This window comes from Dromiciops gliroides, chromosome 4, assembly GCF_019393635.1.
Source record: "Dromiciops gliroides isolate mDroGli1 chromosome 4, mDroGli1.pri, whole genome shotgun sequence".
Classification (NCBI taxonomy): Eukaryota; Metazoa; Chordata; class Mammalia; order Microbiotheria; family Microbiotheriidae; genus Dromiciops; species Dromiciops gliroides.
This window is the reverse complement of record NC_057864.1, coordinates 307087195-307111418: the sequence shown is the minus strand read 5'-3', so window position 1 is coordinate 307111418 and position 24224 is coordinate 307087195. Positions and strand designations below refer to the sequence as shown.

At 33.3% G+C, this 24224-nt stretch overlaps 1 protein-coding gene across 1 annotated transcript in view; it reads left to right on the top strand.

Moving 5' to 3' along the window:
* SNAP91 (synaptosome associated protein 91) overlaps nt 1-24224 on the top strand; it is a 160927-nt gene that overhangs the window by 73470 nt on the left and 63233 nt on the right. Inside the window, 4 exon segments of the mRNA XM_044000628.1 lie at nt 1837-1943; nt 5227-5268; nt 14988-15058; nt 16764-16769. Coding sequence (XP_043856563.1) covers nt 1837-1943; nt 5227-5268; nt 14988-15058; nt 16764-16769 — 226 coding nt within the window.

Genomic DNA, 24224 nt, shown 5'->3' with positions numbered 1-24224 from the left:
AGTATATGATGAGTTGATGATTAAGAGTTTATCTCTTCACTATTTCAATTAAGAAAACACAAGAGGAAATAGGTTTTAAATTATAACAGAAGGGATATATAAAGTTTTAGAAGATATTCCTTTCAATTATGAGAAAGTAAAAATGTTACCAAGAAAAGTATGAAATTATCCGGGGAAAAAGAAAGAAAAATATAAAAAATCTTTAGATAGCACAGAAGCCAACCTATAGTTCAATATCTTTAATGAATATTAATTCTTTTTTTTTAATCCTGTCAAACAGACTACAGTGACTTATCAAAAAAATAATTCTTTACAACCAAGTTGGATTTATGTACTAGAAGGTATAAAGTAATGGTGTTAACTCAAAAAGAAACAGGGGGCCACTAAACTATACATAACAATCCCTGTGGGCTATATATTGACTTAGAAAACCACACATTTATTTCTTTTTCAAAAAAATTTATTTACTGTATTAAATATTTCCCAGCTACATTTTAATCTGGGTTAGGCTACAACCAAGAGTGTCGTAGGCCACATATGTTTGACATTTCTGATATGAAAGGATGGGGGCGGGGGAGAGAGAGAGAGGTTTTTGCAGGTTCTGTTTACTTCACTGCATCAATTTGTGGTCTTACCTTGCATTTCTAAAGTTTTTATAGTCCTAATTTCTCTCTACAGAACAATATTTCATTGAATTCATGTACCACAACTTGTTTAGTCATTCCTCAATTGATAGACATTGTACTTAGGTTTTTGTGTCATAGGGATTTTTGTAGACTAACCCCTAGATATTTAATACATGTTTTTTTTTCAGTTTTATTTCCTCATAACATATTGTCCAGAATTTTGTTTGAAATATAAAAAAATACTGATAGTTTGTAGATTTACTTTGTATCCTACAGTACATTTTATTAAAGTTTTTAATTGCTTCAGTAATTTTTTATTATTATGTGGGGTTTTCTGTTTTACCTTCATATTGTGGGCAGTATGGCGTAGTGGATAGAGTTCTAAACTTGGAGTCAATAAGACCCATGTTCAAATATGGTCTTATACACTTAGCAAATATAAGACCTTAGGCAAGTCATGTAACCTTTTTGCCTCAGTTTCCTCAATTTTAAAATGACAATGGCACCCACCTTGCAATTTTGTTGTGATGTCAAATCCACTTATTTTGTACACCTTAAAGTTATATGTTAATGCCAGCTGCTATTATTACTATTATTATTATCTTTAGATAGAGAAAATTTTGGCTTTTGTACTTCCTATCCATATTATTACATTTTATTTTTCATTTCACATTGTTATCAATAGCATTTCTCATGCTCTGTTGAAAATTAATGAGGAGAAAAGACATCTTCCTCCTGTAGTTTCCTGCATTTCTCCATTAGAAGTAATGATTAGCTCTTGGTTTTAGAGAAATGTGTTTGATTATATTAAAGAAAGGTCCTTTGGTTCATTTTTAGGAAGCAAATGCTTTTTAGCATTTTTAACATAAATTACTTATTTTCTCAAAAGGTTTTTTCTGCATCTATTCACATATTATGATTTTTTAAAAATTAATAAATTGCTTTCCTAATAGTTAGCTTAATATTGGCCCTTGCTTGCATAATTGAAATTAATTGAACTTGGTTAAGTGAGGGCAGTTAACAAAAATGAATATAAAATTTTGGCAGTAAAAATACTGTCATGCTAAACCTGGAGAGAAAAGACCATCTAAATACATTTCATAGTACCATTAACATTAGGCTTAACTTTAGTTAACACAACCATAAAATAAAGTTAAATTATATTACTTTTATTTTCCAGATTAATAATTATTTTATCTATTATTCCTAGAAAAATTTTTTGAAATGAAGAAGGGGCAATGCAAAGATGCCTTAGAAATTTATAAGCGATTTCTAACAAGAATGACACGAGTCTCAGAATTTCTTAAAGTTGCAGAGGTAAGTGATATAAAATTTTATTATGAGTGGAGTCAAAGTGTCGGCATATATGAGTGGGCAGAATATGTAATGGAGCTTAAAAACAAGCAAAAAATCAGTAATACAATCACAGAGTCTTAAAAGTGTTAAAGAAACGAGTCATCTCAACCAACTTCCCACCCAAAGCAGAAGCTAGAGCTTCTCTATAGCATTTTTGATAGTTACCTACTCAGCAATTTTTAATACTTGGCAGCAACTGGAACCTCATTACTGTGAGAGGCAGCTCATTTCCGCTATGACCAGATCTAATATTTACTTCTCCCCATATTGTTTCCTTGTAATGTTTCAGAATGAAGTGGTTTGTCAGTCTGCTAAGTTCTAACTCTATAGGAAAATAATGTATATACAAAATGGAATTAACATCACTTTGCTATTTACCTAAGTATAATAGTGAATTAAAAGACATTTAAAAATAAGATGGTTTTCTTTTTCTTACTTCCATAAGTAATTTATATTTTCATTTTGAGAATCGTCATGCTAGTTTATATTGATATTTGAGACCTAGTTGATATATACAGTACCAGTACACTCACAATATAAATTTAAGTCATTTAATTGGGTCATTTTTTTGGATTAACATGTGTACATAGGAGGATAGATGATAACAAGAAAGTGTATGTACATATATATATATATACACATATATTTTTTCAACCTTGAGAGTATCATATTTAAGTTGTGTATTTATGAAATAAAAGATCTTATATGTGCTGTTAGTGACAACATTACTTAAGGATGACACAAAATTGAGAGACATAACTAAAACTTGGTTGGGAGAATTGGGATGCAAAATGATCTCAGTAGGTTTAACAGTGGGCTGATAAATTTTGGGACTTTGATAAATTAAGTCTGGTACTTGCATTTAGGTAGGTAGCTAGATATTTAGGGGTCTTAGTAAACTGAAAGCTCAATGTGATTCAGTAATGTGATGTAACAGCCAAAATGTAATACAATCTTCGAGCAAATTAATAGAGAGATAATGTATAGATCAAGAGGTATGATAGTGCTGCTGTATTTGAGCCTAAGCAGATCATATCTTTGAATATTATGCTCAATTCGATATGCCACACTTTAGGAGGTGAATTAACAAGTTACACATATACCAAGGGACGTCAATAACAATAGGAATGGGTCTTGAAATCATGCCAGACAGGGATTGATTAAAGAAATTAGAAGTGTTTAACCTGAAAAAAAAACACATGTACACGGAAGGTATGATTGAAATTTGAAAGGTTATCTTGTGGAAGGAAGCTCCATAAAGTAGAACTTATACTTGGCTACATTGGGCAAAGGTAATGAATAGAAATTATAAGGAGGCTGATTTCAGCTCATTATCAGGGGGGGAAAAGAGTTACATCCCTTTAAAAGGAGAACTGCTTGCTTTATAAAGTAGTGAGTTTCCTATCGTTGGAGATCTTCACTTGCTAGCCATATGGCTTTTCAGGAGTCTTGTGGACAGGATTTGTGTTTTAGGGAGAGGTGGGACTAAAATTCTATGGTACCAGATTTATTTGAAGCTTAGGATGTTTAACATAGAACCTTCAGGGAAAGATTCTAGACTTTTAGAAGGTGGAAGAGTTAAGGAGGAAGTGGATATTTAGTTTAAGCAATTCCTCTACAAATCAAGATAGTAACCTACTTCAGCTGCTGTGGGACAGTTCCAATATTTTAAAATAACTTTTAAAGAATATCCCTTTTTAAATATGAATTTTTCTATAGTTACCTTCATTACTGACCTAGCAAAAGTTCGTTTGGATCCCTTCCAGCCTCTGTCAAGAAATATACCAATATATTCCAGTAAAATATTAACAAATATATTTTCAAGGTAATAACATGATTTATAACTCCATTTCCAAGTCAGCTGACACAATCAGTATGACTGCTTAAACAATCAAAACTCCATAATGTTGTAATAGCTCATACTGTATAACACAGTGGTTGGAAAGAACTTCACATCTCTTATCCAGTTTTATCCATAGAACCAACCTGTGAAATAGTTTAAGTATTACCTACATTTAACAGATGAGAAAAATCAAAGTTCAGATAAATTAAATGACTTCTCCAAAGATACAGCCAGTCAGCAGTGAAGCTGACACCAAGTCTAGTGTCCTTTTTACTTCACTGGCAGCTTCAACTGGTAGAACCACTTACAGAAACTTTCTTGAGTAAAGCTTTCCAGTTTCCTAGTAGTTATTTATCAAATGCCAATACCTTTGAAAACAAAATAAAACTCCCCTTTAGAGAACTAACTAATCATAATTATAATTTAAGAAAGCAATGGTCAAAATATGAGGCATCCATGGTGTAGTAACTAAAGATCCAGCCTTGAAGCCACCTTTGGTTCAAATCTTGCTTCTGACTTGTAGTGGCATTTAACCTCTCCGTAGTAGCCCCAGGCCACTTTAAGATCTCTTAGTTGCTGAGAAGGCACTTTTGATCTTCAGGAGAAGTCTCTTCAGCAGGAATTCCCTATACCAGTCAAGTCAATTAAAATACCTGCTATATGTCCTAATAGATGGTGGATATGGTATTGGACTAATCAACAGGAAGATCCAGGTTCTAAGCACTATCTCTGGTGCTTATGTGCTCTGTGACCTGGGGCAAATCACTTGACCTAGGATGATAGATCACAAGGACATAGGCCTAGAGTTGGAAGGGACCTTAGAGGTCCTCTAATCTGGGCCCTCTCATTTTACAGTTGAGGAAACCAAGACCCAGAGAGGTTAAATGACTTACCCAGGGTCACACAGCTAGCATTAGAAGGGAGTTTTGACCACAAGTCTTACTGATTCCAGGTCTAGCACAAATCATTCTCCCTCTTTGAGTCTCAGTTTCCTCATCTATAAAATGCAGATAATAATACCTTTCTCACAGCACTGCTATGAGACACATATAAAATATTTGTAAAGCCCTTGGCAAACCTTTTATTATTTTTGTTTTGCTACTTTATTACTGACTGACCAATTAGGAAGTTTTAGAAGTTCGTGTTACTTAACAGAACTGTAACATTTTCCTTGGGTTCTAATAAAAGACATATATGACATATATGCACACCCAGATATAGAAACAGAATCATTTTTATATCTTATTATTTGCAAGAAAGTGAATGTGATCCAAATGAAATTGACTTATACTATAATACTTAAAATAATGGGCTATAGTTTTTTTCATTGTTTACAGATAATTTAAATTATAAAAGAATAAATAAAAACTTCCCACTAAATTGCTTATTTTTTATTCACAGCAAGTTGGCATTGATAAAGGTGATATTCCGGATCTTACACAGGTAAGAAATCTGTAGAGGAAAAGATAAAATAAAGATGGCATTATTCGGAGGCCAGATTGGTGCGTGCCACTAGTAACTAAGCTATTAAAGAGAAATTCCATGGCCTATCAATTATATGTGTATTTTCCAGGGCACATTTAGAGATAGGATGCGCCATTTTGACACAGACTATTCTTGTGAACAACAAATACTTTTTCCATTATGTCTAGTCCACTCTGTTAGAGATGATTGAAACTTTATTTTTATTGCCAATATGATTATATTTGTAGGGATAATTTAAGGATGACCTGTCATGCTTTTTTTCCCTCTATATAAGGCCACTAAATTTGCTTGTTGATTTATATATGTCAGTTTTGGTTGCCAAACTTGAACCAAACTAAACTATTATATAGGAATGCATATATAAAATGCTCTTATTAGCAGTAATGCCTCTCCATATGACATATATGTAAAAACAAGAACATTTTCCCTGCTTGTGCTGCTATGCCTCACAATTTCATTTTAATAGATGGGCTATAAATAAGAGGGCCAAGGCTAGGAAAAACATTGCTGTCTCAAGTCTACCACATTGCTTCCTGCTTTCCCTATACCACTAGGAATTTCACCACTGCATGACTTAAAGTATAACTGTTGATAGCTGAAGATTTTCCTGGGTGCTACCTGTGGTTTTTTATTTGCAGAGAGATGGGATTCAGATAAAAGGAGGTACTTTTTTCCCTCCATTTATGTGTCTGGAGTACAGAATTACAACTTTCTTAGGAGAATTGAATTTATTAATACTAATAAAATTTTCTCAGAAAATGTATTTCAAACATGGCATTTTATCAAATGTAGAGCAGCTGAAGTTTAAGTCAATTAATGTCTCATCTCTTCTGTTTAAATCCTAGCAGCATTTTTGCTCATACTGGAACTAAACAGAAGTCTTATGTAGTACTTATGAAAATCATCTAATGGAGACTCTTTTGTATTATGGTAATGATTGTTACAGAAAATGTTCTGTTTTAAACTAAGAAGACATTGTAGCAGATAGAAATTGTCCCAATTTTATATTTTTATAATACTACATAATATGCATTTGCATATAACATGATAATATATTGTTAATTTGTAATTTTATGTTATAAAAATGGAATATTTTTGTTATTTGACACCTTAGTCCTCAGCTTTATTCTAAATAATACCCTTAAACATTATTTTAAAATTCAAGGTAGAGCAGCTTGAAAAAAATGAAGCCTTAAGACTTAGTTAAATATAAATTAAATGTTAAGTTTTAGAAATTAGACCTAAAATAAAAAATATTATTAAAATAATTCACATATTGCAGATTATTATATTTCTTTCCAGTTGACAGTAGCTATATTTAGCATGAAATATTTTATGCTAAAGTAAGATAGTGTATTTTGAAGCCTGTAACTAAATAAGATGATTATATAATTGAAAATGTGGCTAAAAACTGTTTTGTCAGTTTTGTATAGAAATTAAAATTAAATTAAATCTGCATTATTACATTTTCTCCGTCACTTTAAGTCAAGACAATCAACAGAACAATGTATTGAAGCCTGATTTGTAGCTTTTGCTGATTTCCAACGTGTAAAATGTTCATCCTGAACATTTAACAGTTGTGTCTCATGAGCCAGTTCAAGCTGACTCCAGCACAACCCTGGTACAATCCATTATTAGACCTATACTTAAAAATGTTTATACCTTGGAAGTACCTGAAACAACTTATCCTTTGCCTACAAAACCTTTGAGAACCTAGGGTCGCCTCCAGGAAGCAAGGAGGCACTGGAATATAACCTTATTGAAGGTTATCACATATGCTTTAATTAAATTTTAGACACATTTTCTCAAATTCTATTTATTTACATAATAATCCCAACATAGAACGTAGTGATTTTAACCAAGCCGCTCTTATAAATGTTGAATAGTCTTAATATAAATATTAAAATAGTCTTAATAGCTGTAAGCTAATAAATATGGCTATAGAAAAAAAATGCAGTGTTTGATATATCAAAGGGGCAAATTTATCTACAGATTTTTAAGCAAAAGCATAAATGTTCATCTTAGTTCGTTTAAGTGTAGTATAATTTTAAAACTAGAAAATGGCCTAAAATTTACTCCTTGTTTTTAAAAACTGAGATATGGTTTTATTACAAAAAGATATATTGACTTGTTTGGGTTTCATTTTCCAGTACCAATTTTAATTTGTATATCACTTTTCATGTTAGTTATGAAAATAATGGAGCAAAGAATCATGTTAAGGCTACTCTTTGAATGTGAGGTCTCACGCATACATCAAAATCATTTAAGGTTTCTTGAAAGATGAACAGAAAAATCTTATTCAGTGATAAGCATCAGGTGGAGCATAAAACAGGGAGATGTGTATTTGCCAAAAATGCTAACTATTGTGATAGAGAACTAAGTTCAAAGAAGTATTCCTTGTGCATAATGAGATCTTTCAGATGCTCCTATTTGTAAATAACATTGTGCCAAATATAACAAGCCCCAGAACACTTAAGAATCTCCTCCTGAAAGTAAATAATTAAAAGAGGAAAGGTACTAGAATTAAGGTTTGGAAAAGGCTCCCTGTAAAAGATGGAATTTAAGGAAGTTGGTAGGCAGAGGTGAGGAGTGAGAACATTACAGGCATGGGAGTAAACCAAAGAATATGGTTTGTGGAGTAGCCAGGAGGCCAGTGCCACTGGATTGAGGAGTATGGGTCATGCCATAAGGTTTAAGAAGACTGGAAAGTAGGAAGAGCTAGGTTATGAAGGGCTTTGAATGCCATACAGAGAATTTTATATTTGATCTTAGAGATGACTGAATTTACTGAGGAGAAGAAAGGAGGTAACATGATTGGACTTGTGCTTTAGGAGGATGGACTGGAATGGGCAGAGACTTGAGGCACGCTGACCCACCAGCAGCAGGCTATTGCAGTAATCAAGGCATGAGCTGATGAGGGCCTGCACCAAAGTGGTGCCAGTGTTAGAGGAGAGAAGGGGATATATTTGAAAGATATTGCAGAGATGAAATCACTAGAGGGAACATCCAGATTGATGAGATCATAGATACACCCTAATATTAAATATTGAGTAACACCTTTTTGCCAAGCACATAAAAATTTTACATATGTATAGTTTATTTAATTCATTCTCACATTCACATAATGTGTTTTTATACATATAGGGAAGAAGAACCAGAAAGAACTTAAATGGCATTCTCTGACTTTTATAAAAAGAGTTTTGCTACAAATGGATTAGAACCAAAGTTGCATTTCACTTTCTGTTCTTACTGTTGTTTCTTACAGTTACATACCCAAGTGTACTTTCAATTTAAAAAGTTAATTGTGAATCATGCTTCAGAACCCCTGACCCTCACTTAATTTTAAATATATAGGGAAGGTATCTTTTAAACCCCAAGTCAGTTGTTTGGTATACTGCTTTGTTTGCAAGACATTCAATAAATAATTGTTGCCTAATTTTAGAATTTTAAAGCTTAAGATTTATTTCTATTTCAGTTTTTAAAAGGTTACAGGTTAAATAAATAAATAAAAATAAAAGGGTAGCTAGATGGGGCAGTGGATGAAGCACTGGCCCTGGATTCAGGAGGACCTGAGTTCAAATCCAGCCTCAAGCATTTGACACTAGCTGTGTGACCTTGGGCAAGTCACTTAATCCTCATTGCCCCACAAAATTAATTATTCTTTTTTTTAAAAGGTTACAGGTGGTATAGTCTAAAATGAACCTGAATGTACTTCAGCATGTGCCCTATCCAGCCCGGGTTTAGAGAACCAAAGGAGGCTAGATGAATTCTGTGAATTAGAATTCTAGATACACCATAACAACTGGATTAACTGAACCCTGAGGTAGTCCTCAGGAGTATTGGAAACCCTTGGGTCAAGCCAGAATTCACAAATGTCCCAGCACTGGAGTAGAGCCTCTATACCTCATTTAGAAGTTTAGAATAGAATCTGGTTAACCTCTGAATCTGTGGTATAGATAATATATATCCAAGCAGTTATCTTCTTTGACAATTTTTCTATCTTTGTCTGATCTTTGTCTAATAAATGGAGGAAAAAGGCTCTATTGGAGAAAGGGTAACATGAGGTCAGTAGGGATTTCCCTTGACTTGGAAGTGAAATATATATTTTTTGAAACAAAAGAAGAGAAAACTTGATTTTCCTGTTGACCCAAGGAATGGAAAAGAGGTGGCAGGCATTCTATGGGTTCCTTTTTCTTTCTTTACCAAGAAAATATAGGAGAACCTTGAGAAATCAAGCCAGTTGTCTGAAGCCCTTTTCTCTCATTAAATTTTCATTATAACCACCTATATATTTGAAATTTCTTGCTAACCTTTTCAAAGAGACATACAAGTTTTAGGTGTGAGAATATGAAGATTGAAGATTATATTGATATCAGAACTGGTACTTTTCTTTTCAACACTTAATATTATTTGGTTTTTAAAGAAATGACCAAGGAAAAATTTTAAATTTTCAAATGAATATGAATAATGTGTAAGTCAATTCTTCTTGCATTTGACTTATTTATAATACTCTTGTAATCAGCTTTATTTTCCACCAGAAGGATTATTGGGAAGGTACTAATTTGCTTTTGGGTACACATGTTCTAAATTTAGGATCTCCACTTACAAAAACCCTCTTAAACTTTTCTGACTGGTCCGAAAACCACTAGTAATAAAAATTCTCCTTTTAAAGATTGACACTGGGGGCAGCTAGGTGGCACAGTGGACAGAGCACTGGCCCTGGATTCAGGAGGACCTGAGTTCAAATCTGGCCTCAGACACTTAACAATTACTAGCTGTGTGACCATAGGCAAGTCACTTAACCCCAATTGCCTCACCAAAAAAAAAAAAAACATTGACACTGGTGAATTGGTAACTCTTATATAATATTACTATTATCTTAAATTTCTCTAATGCTATCCTTTAGTTCTTTGGACTTGTGTTCTAATTCAGTTAGTGTCTACTAGATTTGGCACTATTTTTCCTTGAGTAACTCAGGATACTGTTGAGTATTCTTGCATACTATATATTCCCTTGCTTCCTTTAACGATGACAGAGACATTTGAGTGTACTTCTTATCAGAGATTTGAGACATAATCCATGAATTGTTGAGGTCAGTGTACTTTTTCTTTTTTCACTGACAAGGATGAACTTATTTCTATTTGATTCCTAAATGGAATTGTTGATTGCAGGGGTTGCAATAGTTAGCTTTTGAGGTATTTTTCCATTCTATGTTTCTTTAGAAATGTTGACTTGATTTATGTTTGTATCAGCTATATTGACATTGTGATCAGATAGAAATTCTCCTACTAGTGGTACTCTCTAACCAGTAAATATGGTGGTTAAAAAGGATGTTTTTAACTTGGCCCTCTTCTTTCTGGAGCTCTAGTCATGACTAGCAGATCCCTATTAGACATTTCACACTGGGTGTTGTGCAGGCATTTCAAGCAGCCTTTCCAAACCAGAGCTCACCATCTTTTCTCTCAAACCCACACCTTTCTGGACCTCCACATTTTTGCCAGGTTCCTCATCATTCAATGACTCAGGTTCTCTATTTCAGCATTATTCTTGAATCCTTACTTTCCCTCATCTTATATTTCCAATTAATTGCCAACTATTGTTATTTATTCTTCCACCGTGTCTTAAACATCTCTCCCTTTCTCACTACTCCAATGGCCACCACCCCAGCCCGGACCCTCATCACCTCTTGCAACGGCCTCTTCATTTTTTATTGTATCCTTAGTGCTTAGCACAATGTTTGACATGTAGTAGGCACCTAATATTTATTTATTTATTCATTCATTCATTCATTCACTAGCCTCGCCCCCTCAAGTCCTGCTTTGTTCCAAACCATCTTTCACAAAGCCATTAAAATGCCTTTCCTAAAGTGAAGGCTGATCATGTCACTAAGTACATTCCAGTTTCTACTTGTTACATCAGGGATAAAATATAAATTCCTCAGTGACTCTTCCCTGATTCTAACCTTCCTCTTAGGCCTCTTATACTACCATACATGGTTCCCTTTAGCACACTTTCTGGTCTAGGAATATTGGCTCTCTTGCTATTCCTTATAGGATAATGCCTTTATATTATAGGAACTGCATGTTCTTTTCACCTCTGCTTCTTGAAGTCCCTTGTTTCCTTCAAAACAAAACTGCAAGTGCCCTCATTGAATCCCATTGCTTTACATTTATTTTATGTATATTGTGTATATATTTATATACGTAAGTGTTGTCTCCTCTGTTAAAATGTAATCTCTTTGAACTCAAAAAATATTTTATTTAGCCTTTTTAAAAAATTAGAAACTTAAATGATTTTATAAGAAAGGAATCAATGAACTTTATCTTTAACATCTAAATTGGTTCAAATTATGTACTGATATTTTAATGTGGGCAGCTAGGTGGCATAGTAGATAGAGCATTGGGCTTGAAGTCAGAAAGACTGATCTTCCTGAGTTCAAATCCAGCCTAAGATACTTACTATGTTACTATGGGCAAGTCACTTAACCCTGTTTGTCTCAGTTCCTTGTCTATAAAATGAACTGGAGAAGGAAATGGCAAACCACTACAGTATCTCTGCCATGAAAGCCACTAATGGGATCATGAAGAGTCAGACACTATTGAAAACAACTAAACAACAACAAATTTATTAATGTACTAACATATCTTTGACTTTTAGCTATTTCTATATATTGCGAAATCTTATATAATTAATTCTTATACCTCAGAGTTTACAATGCAGAGTATTAAAACAATAAAAATGACTTAATCTGATTTTCAACCTATTTTTTTAAATTAATAAAGTATTTTTTTCCGTTACATGTAAAGATAATTCTCATCTTTTGTTTATACAAGCTTTACAATTTCAGATTTTTCTCCCTCCCTCCCCTCCCTACCCCCTCCCCTAGACAGCAGGTAATCTGATATAGGTTTTATATATATATATATATACACACACACATACACATATATATACACATATACATATATATATACACATATACATATATATACATAATAACATTAATCCTATTTCTGCATTAGTCATGTTATAAGAGAAAAAATCAGAGCACTCTTGAAAAACCTCAAAATAGAAAAAAATAACAGCACCAAAAACAAAAGAAATAGTATAGTTCATTCAGCATCTATACTCCGCAGTTCTTTTTTTTTTTTTCTTGGATTTGGAGATCCTCTTCCATCATGAGTTCCCTGGAACTCTTCTATACCATTGCATTGGTGAGAAGAATATAGTCCATCACAGTAGATCAACACTCAATGTTTCAACCTATTTTAAAGAATAATCTTTTAAATGAATTTTATGCCCCCAAAATAAAAGTAGTTTGACAGTTTAAGCACAAAAAAGTAAAATCAACATTCTATTCAAATTCAAATTATATGCTTCCTACTTCATTACACTTCTGTTTAATTTTTTTAATTAGAAAATAGTTATTTAGCATTTATCTTAATAGTTAAAACCAAAATTTTAGTTATGCTGAAAGAGTTGGTTCTGTCATAAGTGAAGAGCAATATATATTTATTCCCTTGACAATATATCTGAATTTATTTTGTAATATCAAGATTGTTAGGGCAAATAGTGACTATAAGAAACACTGATGTTTGGGGAAAGATTTCTTTTTTTAAAAAATAAGTCCTAAAATTTCTTTTTAAGTAGTTTATGTGATTAAAATAAGACTGGTCAATCTGTACAATAACTATTAAGCACTTATTTGTAAAATGCTAGGGATAAACAAGACAAAAATACAAAACAGTCCTTGGATCTTGCATTATACAGGTCAAAAATATATTACACTGGTGAATTTATGACTTTTTCATTTAACTAGGTTAGACAAAATTTATCACATTTCTTTTACTAGGTGTATGACCCTAGGAAAACCATTAACCTCTGTCAGACTCAATTTCCCCATTTGTAAAATGGGGATAATAATAGCATCTACCTCACATAGTAGTAAGGATTAAATAAGAATCGTGAAATGCTTTTCAAACCTTGAATCTAAAGTCTTAAAGTGACATAAATATTAGCTTTTATTTTACCTAGTAGTATAAGTTGCTTTTGTAATAGAAATGTACCATTTCAAATGTACAATAAATTGCATATTGGAATAATTGTCAAAGTGAGTCACTCCAGGATTCTTGCCTCTCCATTGCCAAGTGACCTGTTCTTGGAGGTCATGGATATCTTGCATAGGTCGGAGTTGTACTCCAAAGCATTCTCTCTTCTGTTAATGATTTATTTAGAGATTTAGCTACAATTTATTGAACTTATTATTTGAAACTTAAAGTCATTGTAAAACACTTAGCAGAGGTCCTGGCACATGATAAGTGCTATATAAATGTTAGCCATTATGTAAGCATGAAATTCCAAAACTATGAAAATTTATGTATTTTATATTCTTGACCTAAAATTAATTTAATGTACCATTGTTGTAAAATGTATTTAGTGTGAGATTTTCTTACTATATTTTTCTATTATGACAGTTAAAATGATAAAAATGTGGTTGCTTCTTTGAAGCACATTTAAAAATAATTTTTATATCTAAAGAAATACTTATTAGTTTACATATAATTTCAGTTGTAGTTATGAATAGGTCATTTAACAGTCCTGTAAATGTCTATGAAGTTTTTGGATCTGAGTGTTATCAGGCTGAAGATAATGTTAAAATTTCTAAAGTTTTAAGATAAATTGGTTAGACTATTTCTATGAACCTATTACTTCAAATACAGCAAAATTCTGTGCATTTCTATTGCCTGGAATGTTTTTAAGGTAATCTTTGAGGCTTTCTTTAAAAAAGGATAGCATCTCAATTTAATTTGAGATATTTTAATTATCTTTTGGTATTGTTACTAACATAGAACAAAGTTATTTTTTAGTTTAAATTAAAATATATCTGAACAGAAGAAATTTTAGTGCTTATTTACCATTTAAAAGATATGTGCTTATTTTACCATGATTCCTACTTTCCATATTTTTCCCCTGTTCTTTTTTCGTTCAGGTGTACAGTACTGAAATTTTACTGTATTTTTATAAATTTGCTTTGGGATCATGTTTCTATCTGAGATTTACCTAACTATTCTTATGTTCTTAGTATGGATATGAATTGATGAGCTTTAGCTGACAAATATTTTTCAAAAATAAATATTAAACATTTTTTGTGTTGTATAATTTGATATGCTGAGACCTCACAATGGTCAGTGGCACAGTAGATAGAGTGCTTGGCCTGGAGGCCAGACAACTTATTTTCTTGACCTCAAATCTGGCCTCAGACAATACTAGCTGTGTGACCCTGGGCAAGTCACCACCCTATTTACCTTAGTTTCCTCATCTGTAAAATGAGCTAGCTAGAGAAGGCAAACCACTTCAGTATCTTTGCCAAGAAAATGCTAAATGGGGTCACAAAGAGTTGGACAGGACTGAAAACAACTAAACAACAACAAACCAACCTCACAACAATACTGTTTACTATAGGGTCAAATTAGGCATAATGTGGGTCTGTCTTAGATCCTGTCTAGTGGGGTTTAATTTTGCAATATCATAAGAACTTTATCTGAGAGAATCTTACATGTTCAGTGGAACCTGACTATGGATTTTTAGGAGATGGTTATAGTCTAATTCCAGGGTTTTTAACTTTGGCAGGCTAAGGGAAAAGAATATAGACATTCACTTTTACTTTTTCATTATAGGCTCCGAGCAGTCTTATGGAGACACTTGAACAGCATCTAAATACATTAGAAGGAAAGAAAACTGGAAACAAGTATGCTTTAGTTGTATATTCTAAAGTGTGTATGTGTGTATGTTGTGGGGGTGATCTTTGCTAGATTAAAAAAGTGATTTTTAATAAGATTATAGTATAATTTATAAATGACATCCTTAATTCTACACCAATTCCTATTATTAGGACATTTTTCAAAAATTTTTAACTCAAGTAATAGAATTTTGTGAATCTAAATAATTATGTTAACTGATTTGTTTTTAAATTGACTTGAAAAATGTGAGTTTCTATATTGGCAATATAGTTTTTTGCCAATGAAATTCTGAGTACATCACCCAAAAGATTTTGTTGAGGTTTTTTTTTTTGCCTGATGGGTTATTTTCTTTGATTCACTTTTCCTTTGTAGAGATTCTTAAGCAGTTGTCTCCTTTCCCCTTCCCTTCTATCTTTGACTCTAACTGAATTTGGGGAAGACAAATAAACACAAATACAAATTTGTGACCTTAACTACGTTCTGAAAATACTATTTTAGTTGGCTACTAGTTCCAAAGTAGATATAGAAATAGGTTCCTAACTGGTCTCCTTGTCTCTGGTATCTCCATTCAGTCTGTTCTTCACAAAGCTAATAAATTTATCTTTCTAAAACTACATTTATATTATGCAGTTCCCTACTAGAAAAACTTCTATGGCCTTTAGTCTAAACTTCTTAGCCTAAATTAAAGGCCCTGACCCCACCTTATGCCTCTAGTTTTATTTCCCACTGCTTACTTAGACAATCCTGAGCCCTCTATAGGAGTCAAATCCTTATACTTAGCAGGCCTCAAATTTTGCTATTTCCTTGGTTTGAAGGAAGCATTCATTTTTCATGGAATTCCTTTTTTCACCCTCTTTCCCTGTCAAAATCCAGCTCAAGTCCTAACACTTATGTGAAGCCATTTCCTGACTACCTGAATCAGAAGTTATTTCTCCCTACTCTAAAATAGTAAATTATTTTTCTACTTTGAGTTTTTTTAGGTATTTTTGCATCAAAAGAGCAAGTTTTGTGCCTTATAGTATTCTTTATTTGTTCTATATCATTCTTTGCATACAGAAATTATATAATGAATATTTGTTGGTGGTTATAAGAGCCATCAATTAAACAAACACACTAGGTTGAGAACAGAAAAGTCAGTGAAGATAGTCCAATAATTTTCATGTGATTGATGGATCTTGAGTTGTTGAGAGACTTTAGCTGGGTCATAATCCATCACAGTATATGTTTTCCCCTCTTTCTATCCAGTTTCCTAGATCTCAGAATTTTGTCCTGAGAAAAAGATTATACATTTTCGTGACATTTTTGTAATGTGTCCATATGTGTTATGATTGTATCATAAAGAAATATAATTTACTAATGGAAGCTAGTGTCTGACAATCTTAATGTACAAAAAGGCTATACATCCTTAAAAAAGAAAAGTTCATAATATAATTATTTTGTTTTAGAATCATCCTTTGGATGGAGTAAATGCTTTCTCCCCACTCCTTTTCAGCTCACTTTATGTTTATCAAAAATCCTTTTCCTCCCTGAATTGTGACCACTCCTTTTCAGCTCACTTTATGTTTATCAAAAATCCTTTTCCCCCCTGAATTGTGAATTAGTCCAGAGCATTTTTGGACATATGTTAATCTTCTTATCCGTAATTACAATTAACAGACTTGAGTAGTTAACGATTTTCATTTTTCTATATTTGTGCTTACCTGGGAACTTAAGTGATGGGTAAGTACTATATTGAGTGTTTACTTTGCATTCAGTTATTACTGTTTATGCAAAAATACTCATAAAGTAGAACTTACTATATTTAGAGCATCTAAATGTCAAGTTTCTATTTGGTTTTTGATTTGTTATCTTTTTCAGTGGTGCTTTTCAGGCTCTCAGCAAAAATGGCATAGATTTATAGTGGGTTGTTATTTGTGCCTTCTTGAGACTGTATAAAGAACCTTCTAGAAACATATTCCCTCAGTCTTGGTCTTAGTCTCTAAAATCTCAAAGATTTTACAGTGAGATGTTGTGTGTGGGGGGGGTTTTGTAAGATTTTACAAAAACAAGTTTGACGGAGTTATCAAAGGACAATTTCATGAAAATAATTTTTTTTATTTTTTATCATCCGTATAGAATAAGTCTGATCTCTAGGTCTGAGAGGAGATTTATATGCTCTTAGAAGGAAACCTACAGTTTATGTTGATGCCCTGTTTATCTTCAGGATTATGTAACCTACTCTCTGGTATTGTTCTGAGAATTATTTTATAACATTATACAAAATCCTTTTGTATTTCATCTCTTAAAAAACTCCCAATGGACAAAAAGTGATTTCATTCATGCTTTTATCTTTAAAATATTTTTAAAAAATCGTTAGTTGCTTTAAACTAATGTTGTATTGATGGGGAAAATACAAGATGGGTTTTCTGTAGCTTTCTTTTTAAGAGTAAAAGCTTAGGATATATTCAATATCATATGGATTATCATGTAGATACTTAATTTTGCCTCAATATTAGCTTGAGGATAGTATCAGATTTATTGAGCATTTTGAATAGAATTGAAATATTTGAAATTTCTATAGCAATATGTTTAGAGTCTTAGAGCTGTAAGGTACCTTGTATCACTTATCCCCATGTTATCTAACTCCCTGTCTAGGGCAATTTCTGCCACACATTGTTACTTTCCTTAATGTTAATATATTGGGAAAAAATCCCTGTCCTACTTGACGTACTTAATAGAATATCAAGGATTCATACTAAGTTATGCCAAGTACAATATGATGCTATCTGAAGCAGTCATCCTATTTTCTTTCATTAATATATGTTCCAGACCCTCCATCTTTTGGGGTGGAGAGAGGTAGGCAGGAAAACAAAATTTATCATAAAATCAGTGATTTGAATGTTAAATCTTAAAATATTTATTATCTAAGGCAAAGGTGGGCAAGCTTATGAAACTGTTCTTTTATGAAGAAAAAATGTCATATATAGAAAATGAAACCAATTTAGGATTTTGTTTGTGCATAAAGAACAAAGTATTCTACTTATACAGTTTTGAAATTTAAAAAACAAAGTACAAAACTCAACTCATTTATATTGAATTGCATGGTGAACTAACAATTTGTTAAAAAGTAGTGAGTGGGGCAGCTAGGTGGCCCAGTGGATAGAATACTGGCCCTGGAGTCAGGAGGACCTGAGTTCAAATCCGGCTTCAGACACTTAACACTTACTAGCTGTGTGACCCTGGGCAAGTCACTTAAGCCCAATTGCCTCACTTTAAAAAAAAAAGTAGTGAGTTTGGGGGGGGGGGGCAGCTAGGTAGTGCAGTGGATAAAGCACTGGCCCTGGATTCAGGAGGACCTGAGTTCAAATCTGGTATCAGACACTTGACACTTACTAGTTGTGTGACCCTGGGCAAGTCACTTAACCCCCATTGCCTTGGGGAAACAATTTTTTTTTAATTATTGAGTTCTAGAATAAAGGCATTTAAAAGCTTTGGTTTGTGGAGGGAGGGGGGTGGAAGTCCCCCTGAGTCATAAAGATAGCACTTAATTTTATAATACTTTCTTTTCAGAAAATGTTGATATTTCATAAATTCTAAAAATATTTATTTGTTTGTGAAGGGTTTCAATTCTTATTTAAAGTTTAGAAGCCCAAGAATTCTTGATTTTTTTGTTAATTTGATGTGAAAATCTGAACTTACTACTTTGCAAAGTATAATGTATCCTCTCTCATTTAATGAATAGAATGGTCTATTTTTATGGAATAACATCCCAATCTTACAAAATCATAGCTTCACAGTATTTTAGCATTGTAATAGACCTTTGCCACCATCTAATCATAATTTAGAACACATATTTTTAGCCAGTAGAAAAATCTTATTTACAAGGTCTCTGTTGAATTAGTTTAACCTAAGGTCCATGTCATGATGAGGAGGAAGGGGGCAGCTAGGTGGCGCAATGGATAAAGCACTGGCCTTGGATTCAGGAGGACCTGAGTTCAAATCCAGCCTCAGGCACTTGACAATTACTAGCTGTGTGACCCTGGGCAAGTCACTTAACCCCAATTGCCTCACCAAAAAAAAAAAAATTTCATGATGAGGAGGAAGCAGTGGCTAATTAGGAGAATGCATGTATATGGCAAATTAAAGGAAATGTGTGTGTGTGTATATATATCCATATGTTTAGATATACATAGGTAAGTATGTAGGTAGATTGATCAGGGACTTGTGTGCCCTGAATTGGGAAGGCTTGGCAAGAACCCAAGAACCATGAAACACTAGTGAATTGGGTTTTGATGATTCTGATTGGACTAGGATCCCTGTTATTGTAATTAATCTGCTTCTAATAAAGAAATAGGGTTAGAGTTTGGCCTACTTGAAACCATGATGATCAACAGTTTGACACAGGTGTTCCTTCATATTCTGTTACCACAAGAAGTCAACCTATACTGGAAAAAAATCATACCAATACCCTACCTTTTAGAAATACCTCAGTGCTGACCACTATAGCAAGCAAGCAGCAAATATGTATGAAATGCATTGAAGACATGAATATTTTCATTATGTACCACAATTGGGAAACTAACTCAGCAATTGTAGTCAAGGGCTTTGTATCAATAATACCATTTATTCCCAGTCACACAACAATTCATTGCTGACCAATATGAGACAATAATAAAAATAATTCTCTCTAAGTCTGGTTTAGATGAAATAGAGCTACCAAAACCAGAAGTGGGAAAGTTGGAAAATTTAAGGTCATTGGAAATCCTCATTTAATGCAAACTAGAAATTATCCCTAATAATGAAACAGATGACAAAAACCATTCCAGTGTCTTAAATTATTTCAAAAAGGAGATGGGACTACTTAGACTAGAATTCTAAAATGCCTTTGGATTTGATGGCATAATTCCAACTAGCTAGAACAATTAAGCCAAAACAAGAGTAACATAAAAAGCCATTATTTTCAGTAATTATCATGAATGAATGTATTTTCTCACAATATTTAACAAAAAGTTTAAAATCATTGCAGTGGTTGTTGCCATACAGGAAAGTCAAGCCAATAAAAGAAAGCATCTATTGAATTTTTACTATATGTGTGGTATTGTGCTAAGCTCTAGGGATATGAAGAAAAGCAAAAACAAAAACAAAGAGTTCTTGGCCTCAAGAAACTTGCATTTTGATGCAGAAGGCAACAGGTAAACAACGATGTACATCTAAGAAATATATAGAATAAATAGAAGGTAATTTCAGTGAGTGAAGAAGGCATTAGCAGCTAGGGGAACTAGAAAAGGCCTTCTTAAGTGGGTTGAGCTGAGTTTTGAAGGAAGTCAGAGAAGCTAAGAAGCAGAGGTAAGGGGCATTCCAAGCATAGAGAGAGCCAGTGCAAAGACATAGATGGAATGTTGTGTTCAAGGACCTTGAAAGTAGAACAATGTTGCTGGAACATAGAGTGGATGGAGAGTAAAGTCTAAGAAGACTGGAAAGGTAGGAAGGGACCAGATTATGAAGAGCTTTGCCCAAAAAGTGTATATTTGATGCTGGAGCATATACATATATAGCCTCTGGAAATCCTTGAGCTGGGAGGTGACATGTTAAGGCCTATGCTTTAGAAAAATCTTGCTGGCAGCTGAATGGAGGTTGAATTGGAAATGTGAGAGACTAGAGGCAGAGAGACCAATTAGAAAGCTATTGCATTAATCCAAGAATAGTGATTAGGGCCTGAACTAAAGTGGTTGTGTGAGTAGAAAAAAGAGAACATATACAAAAGATGTTGTGATGGTAGAAATTCAAGAATTTGGCAACGGATTGGAAAAGGTGAATGAAAGTGAGGAGTCAGGGATGGCACAGATTGCAAGTCTGGGGATTTGGGAGGATCATGGTGCTCTTCATGATAATAGAGAAGTTCAGAAGATGAGAGGGTTTTAAGGAGAAAGAAGATGAATTCCTTTTTTGAACATTGAATATTAGGTGGCTACTAGAAATCCAGCCAGTGGTATCCAAAAGTTAGTCTGTGATATGGGACTGAAGCTCAACAGATAATCTTAGAGGAAGAGAGGAACTCTAAAGTGGAGAGTAGGAAAGAGTGCATTCTGTTCATGAAGGATGGCCACTACAAAAGTATGGAATTGAGAGATGGAGTATTATGGATGAAAGAAAGAAAAGGCCAGTTTGACTAGATCATATATAAATATACATACATAAATGGGTGCATGTTTTTATAAGTGTGCATGCATGTATATATTTATATATGAAATATAAATATCCATTATATATTATATGTACTTCCATATATTAACATACATATATACATTTGCTATTGGGTCCTCTATTAGAATATGTTACTTGTAAGTAAGGATTGTCTCATTCTTTGTATTTTTATTCACAGAGCCTAGACACTGTACTAGGCCCAGGTTAAAGGACTTGACCAAGGTCATATAGACAGTAAGTGGCAGAGCTTAGATTTAAACTCAAGTTTTGGTTTTTTAATTTTTATTTTTAATCTATTGCTCTTTCTGCTATACTATGCTATCTTCTTCCAAAGAAGGGGGATATACAAGATTTCTGTTCATCTATATGATCACAGAAAATCCAACACAACGAAAAGACAAGCTTACTTCGACAAGAATTAGAAAGTTGGACACCATTTATGTAATCAATGACAGAACAGTTACGTTGAAAGATAACTAAAACACTTAACTTCTCTGCAAAGCAGGAAAGCTACTGGGCTGGTTAAGATCCATAACTATTGACTGAAACACTTCTCAGTAATACACAAATTACTAGAAAGGCACTTTACCAGCTTCCCCTCAGAAATAAATCCAACCACACATTTTTTTTTAATGGAAGACATTAATACTTATCACTGTAATATGAAGAACACTAGCAGCCTACCCAAATATAGGCCAATTACATAGTTGTGTTTTATACAGTGTTCAATGCTTGCATTACTAAAACACACACACACACATATGTGAATGTGTTATATTGGCTAATAAGCAAAACAAGTGTGACAAGAGTCTCAGAAAAAGCAACTTATTTGCAGTTCAGTAATTATTGAAAAAGCTGCACCATGATATTTATATTACCTCTGTTGTCTATCACAAAACCTTTTAACTCAGTTCTGCATTGTGACTTACTCACATGCTACAATTATATAAAATAAACCCAATTATAATGAGAATATTAGAATATTTTATATTCACATGGAAAACTTCTCTGTTTAAAACATACCACTAACACAATAATTGCTATTAAGAACAATTAAAACATGCCACTAACACAATAATTGCAATCAAGAACAATTTCTGTATAGCATGACATCTTTCATCAATTTAAGATCATAGTAGTTCTGACTAGCTTTAAATCCAAAGAATCATAGATTTAGAGAATTAGAGAACATGGATACTATTGAGTCCAACCCCTTCATTTCACAGATGAGGTAACTGAGGCTCAAGAAAGTTAAGTGACTTGTCTAGCATCACTATTGTTTGCTCAATAGTAGCCTTAATGTACCTTTTCAGAACTGTAAAAAAAACTGGAACAAGCCAACATCACTTCACCCAGCAATTTTACAAATTTATGTTAAATAATTCCAACTGGACCTTTATTATAACAAGACAATCCTATACACCTTCCTAATTGATTCACTGTGATTCAAACCCAATGACTCTTAAGTCACTCCACTATAGCATATCTAACTTTATCAACTCTCTTAAATAGAATGGAATATAGATTTTTTGCCACCTTCAATTAACAAACATTTATTTTCTCTCCCTCTTACCACCCCCCCACACTATAAAAAATCTCTTGTAACAAATGTACACAGTCAGGCAAATCAAAGTAAATTGAACCAAATATTTTATTTATCACTTATTACACGTAGATGACATCAAGCTATATGATTCCATTAAAATATCTTAAAGAACTCCATCCTTTCATAGAATTTTCTTCTCCAACGATATCAGAACATCATTTAAACTATATATGTAAAATTCTTAATTATATACCAAGAAAAATTTGGAGACTGAAAGTTTAAGTTTGACCAGGATTCATATTGAACTAATGAATGAAGGTGATACCTATGGATATCTTTGTCTTCTCCAGCTAAGATACATCCAACATAAAGATGTCCAGAAGACTGTAGAATTAAGAGACTTACTGGCAATATGAAACCAAAGCTTACTGGGAAAAGCTATAAAGCAATATTTGCTCAATAGGTGCCTTAATGTACCTTTTCAGAATTGTAAAAAAAACAAAAACAAAAAACGGAATAAGCCGGCATCACTTCGCCCAGCAATTGTAAAAATTTATGTTAAATAATTTCAACTGGGCCTTTATTATAACAAGGCAATCCTATACACCTTCCTAATTGACTCACTATTCCACTCACCACAACAGCTTTTCCCAAATCTTTTCAGCCCTCCTCAAACCTCTCATCCCCTTGCCTTCATTCTTTCAACCAGGAACCTTGCTTCATATTTTACTGAAAAAAAATTGGCCCATTTGATAAGAGCTCCCTTTTCTCTCTACTCCTCCTCAACTTGTATCACTCCAATGTCTTCAGCCATTTTCTTTTCCTTACCTATGTCTCACACAAAAGGGTAGCTCTTCTCCTTGCCAAGGCAAGCCTATACTGCACAAGTGATCCATCCATCCCTTCTCTTGAGATTATCCCTCTTATCATTCCTACTCTCTCATTTATCATGAATCTCTGCTCCTGGGTACTTCCCTGCTTACTACAAACATGTCCATGTCTCTCTCATTCTCAAAAAAAACCAAACAAACAAACCTCACTTGATCCATCCATTCCCTTAAGCTATTATCCCATATTTCCTTTTCTTTTTGTGGTTAAACTCTTCAAGAAACTGTCTACAATTGGTACCTCCGTTTCTTCCTATTCTATTACTATTCTATTCTGTTACTTTCTACCTCATTGTTTTACTGAAACTGTTCTCTCAATAATTGCTGATGATTCTTCTATGTGTTAAGGTTAAGGTTACAGACCTCTCTGTAACATTGACAATCATACTCTTCTCTTTGATATGCTCTTCTCTCTAGGTTTTTGTGACATTTCTCTTATAATCTGACCTTTCTAACTGCTCATTCTCAGGCTTCTTTACTGGATTTCATCCAGGTCAGGCCCACTAACTGAGCGACCCAGAAGTTCTGTTGTGGGTCGTCTTCTCCCTTTCGACTGTT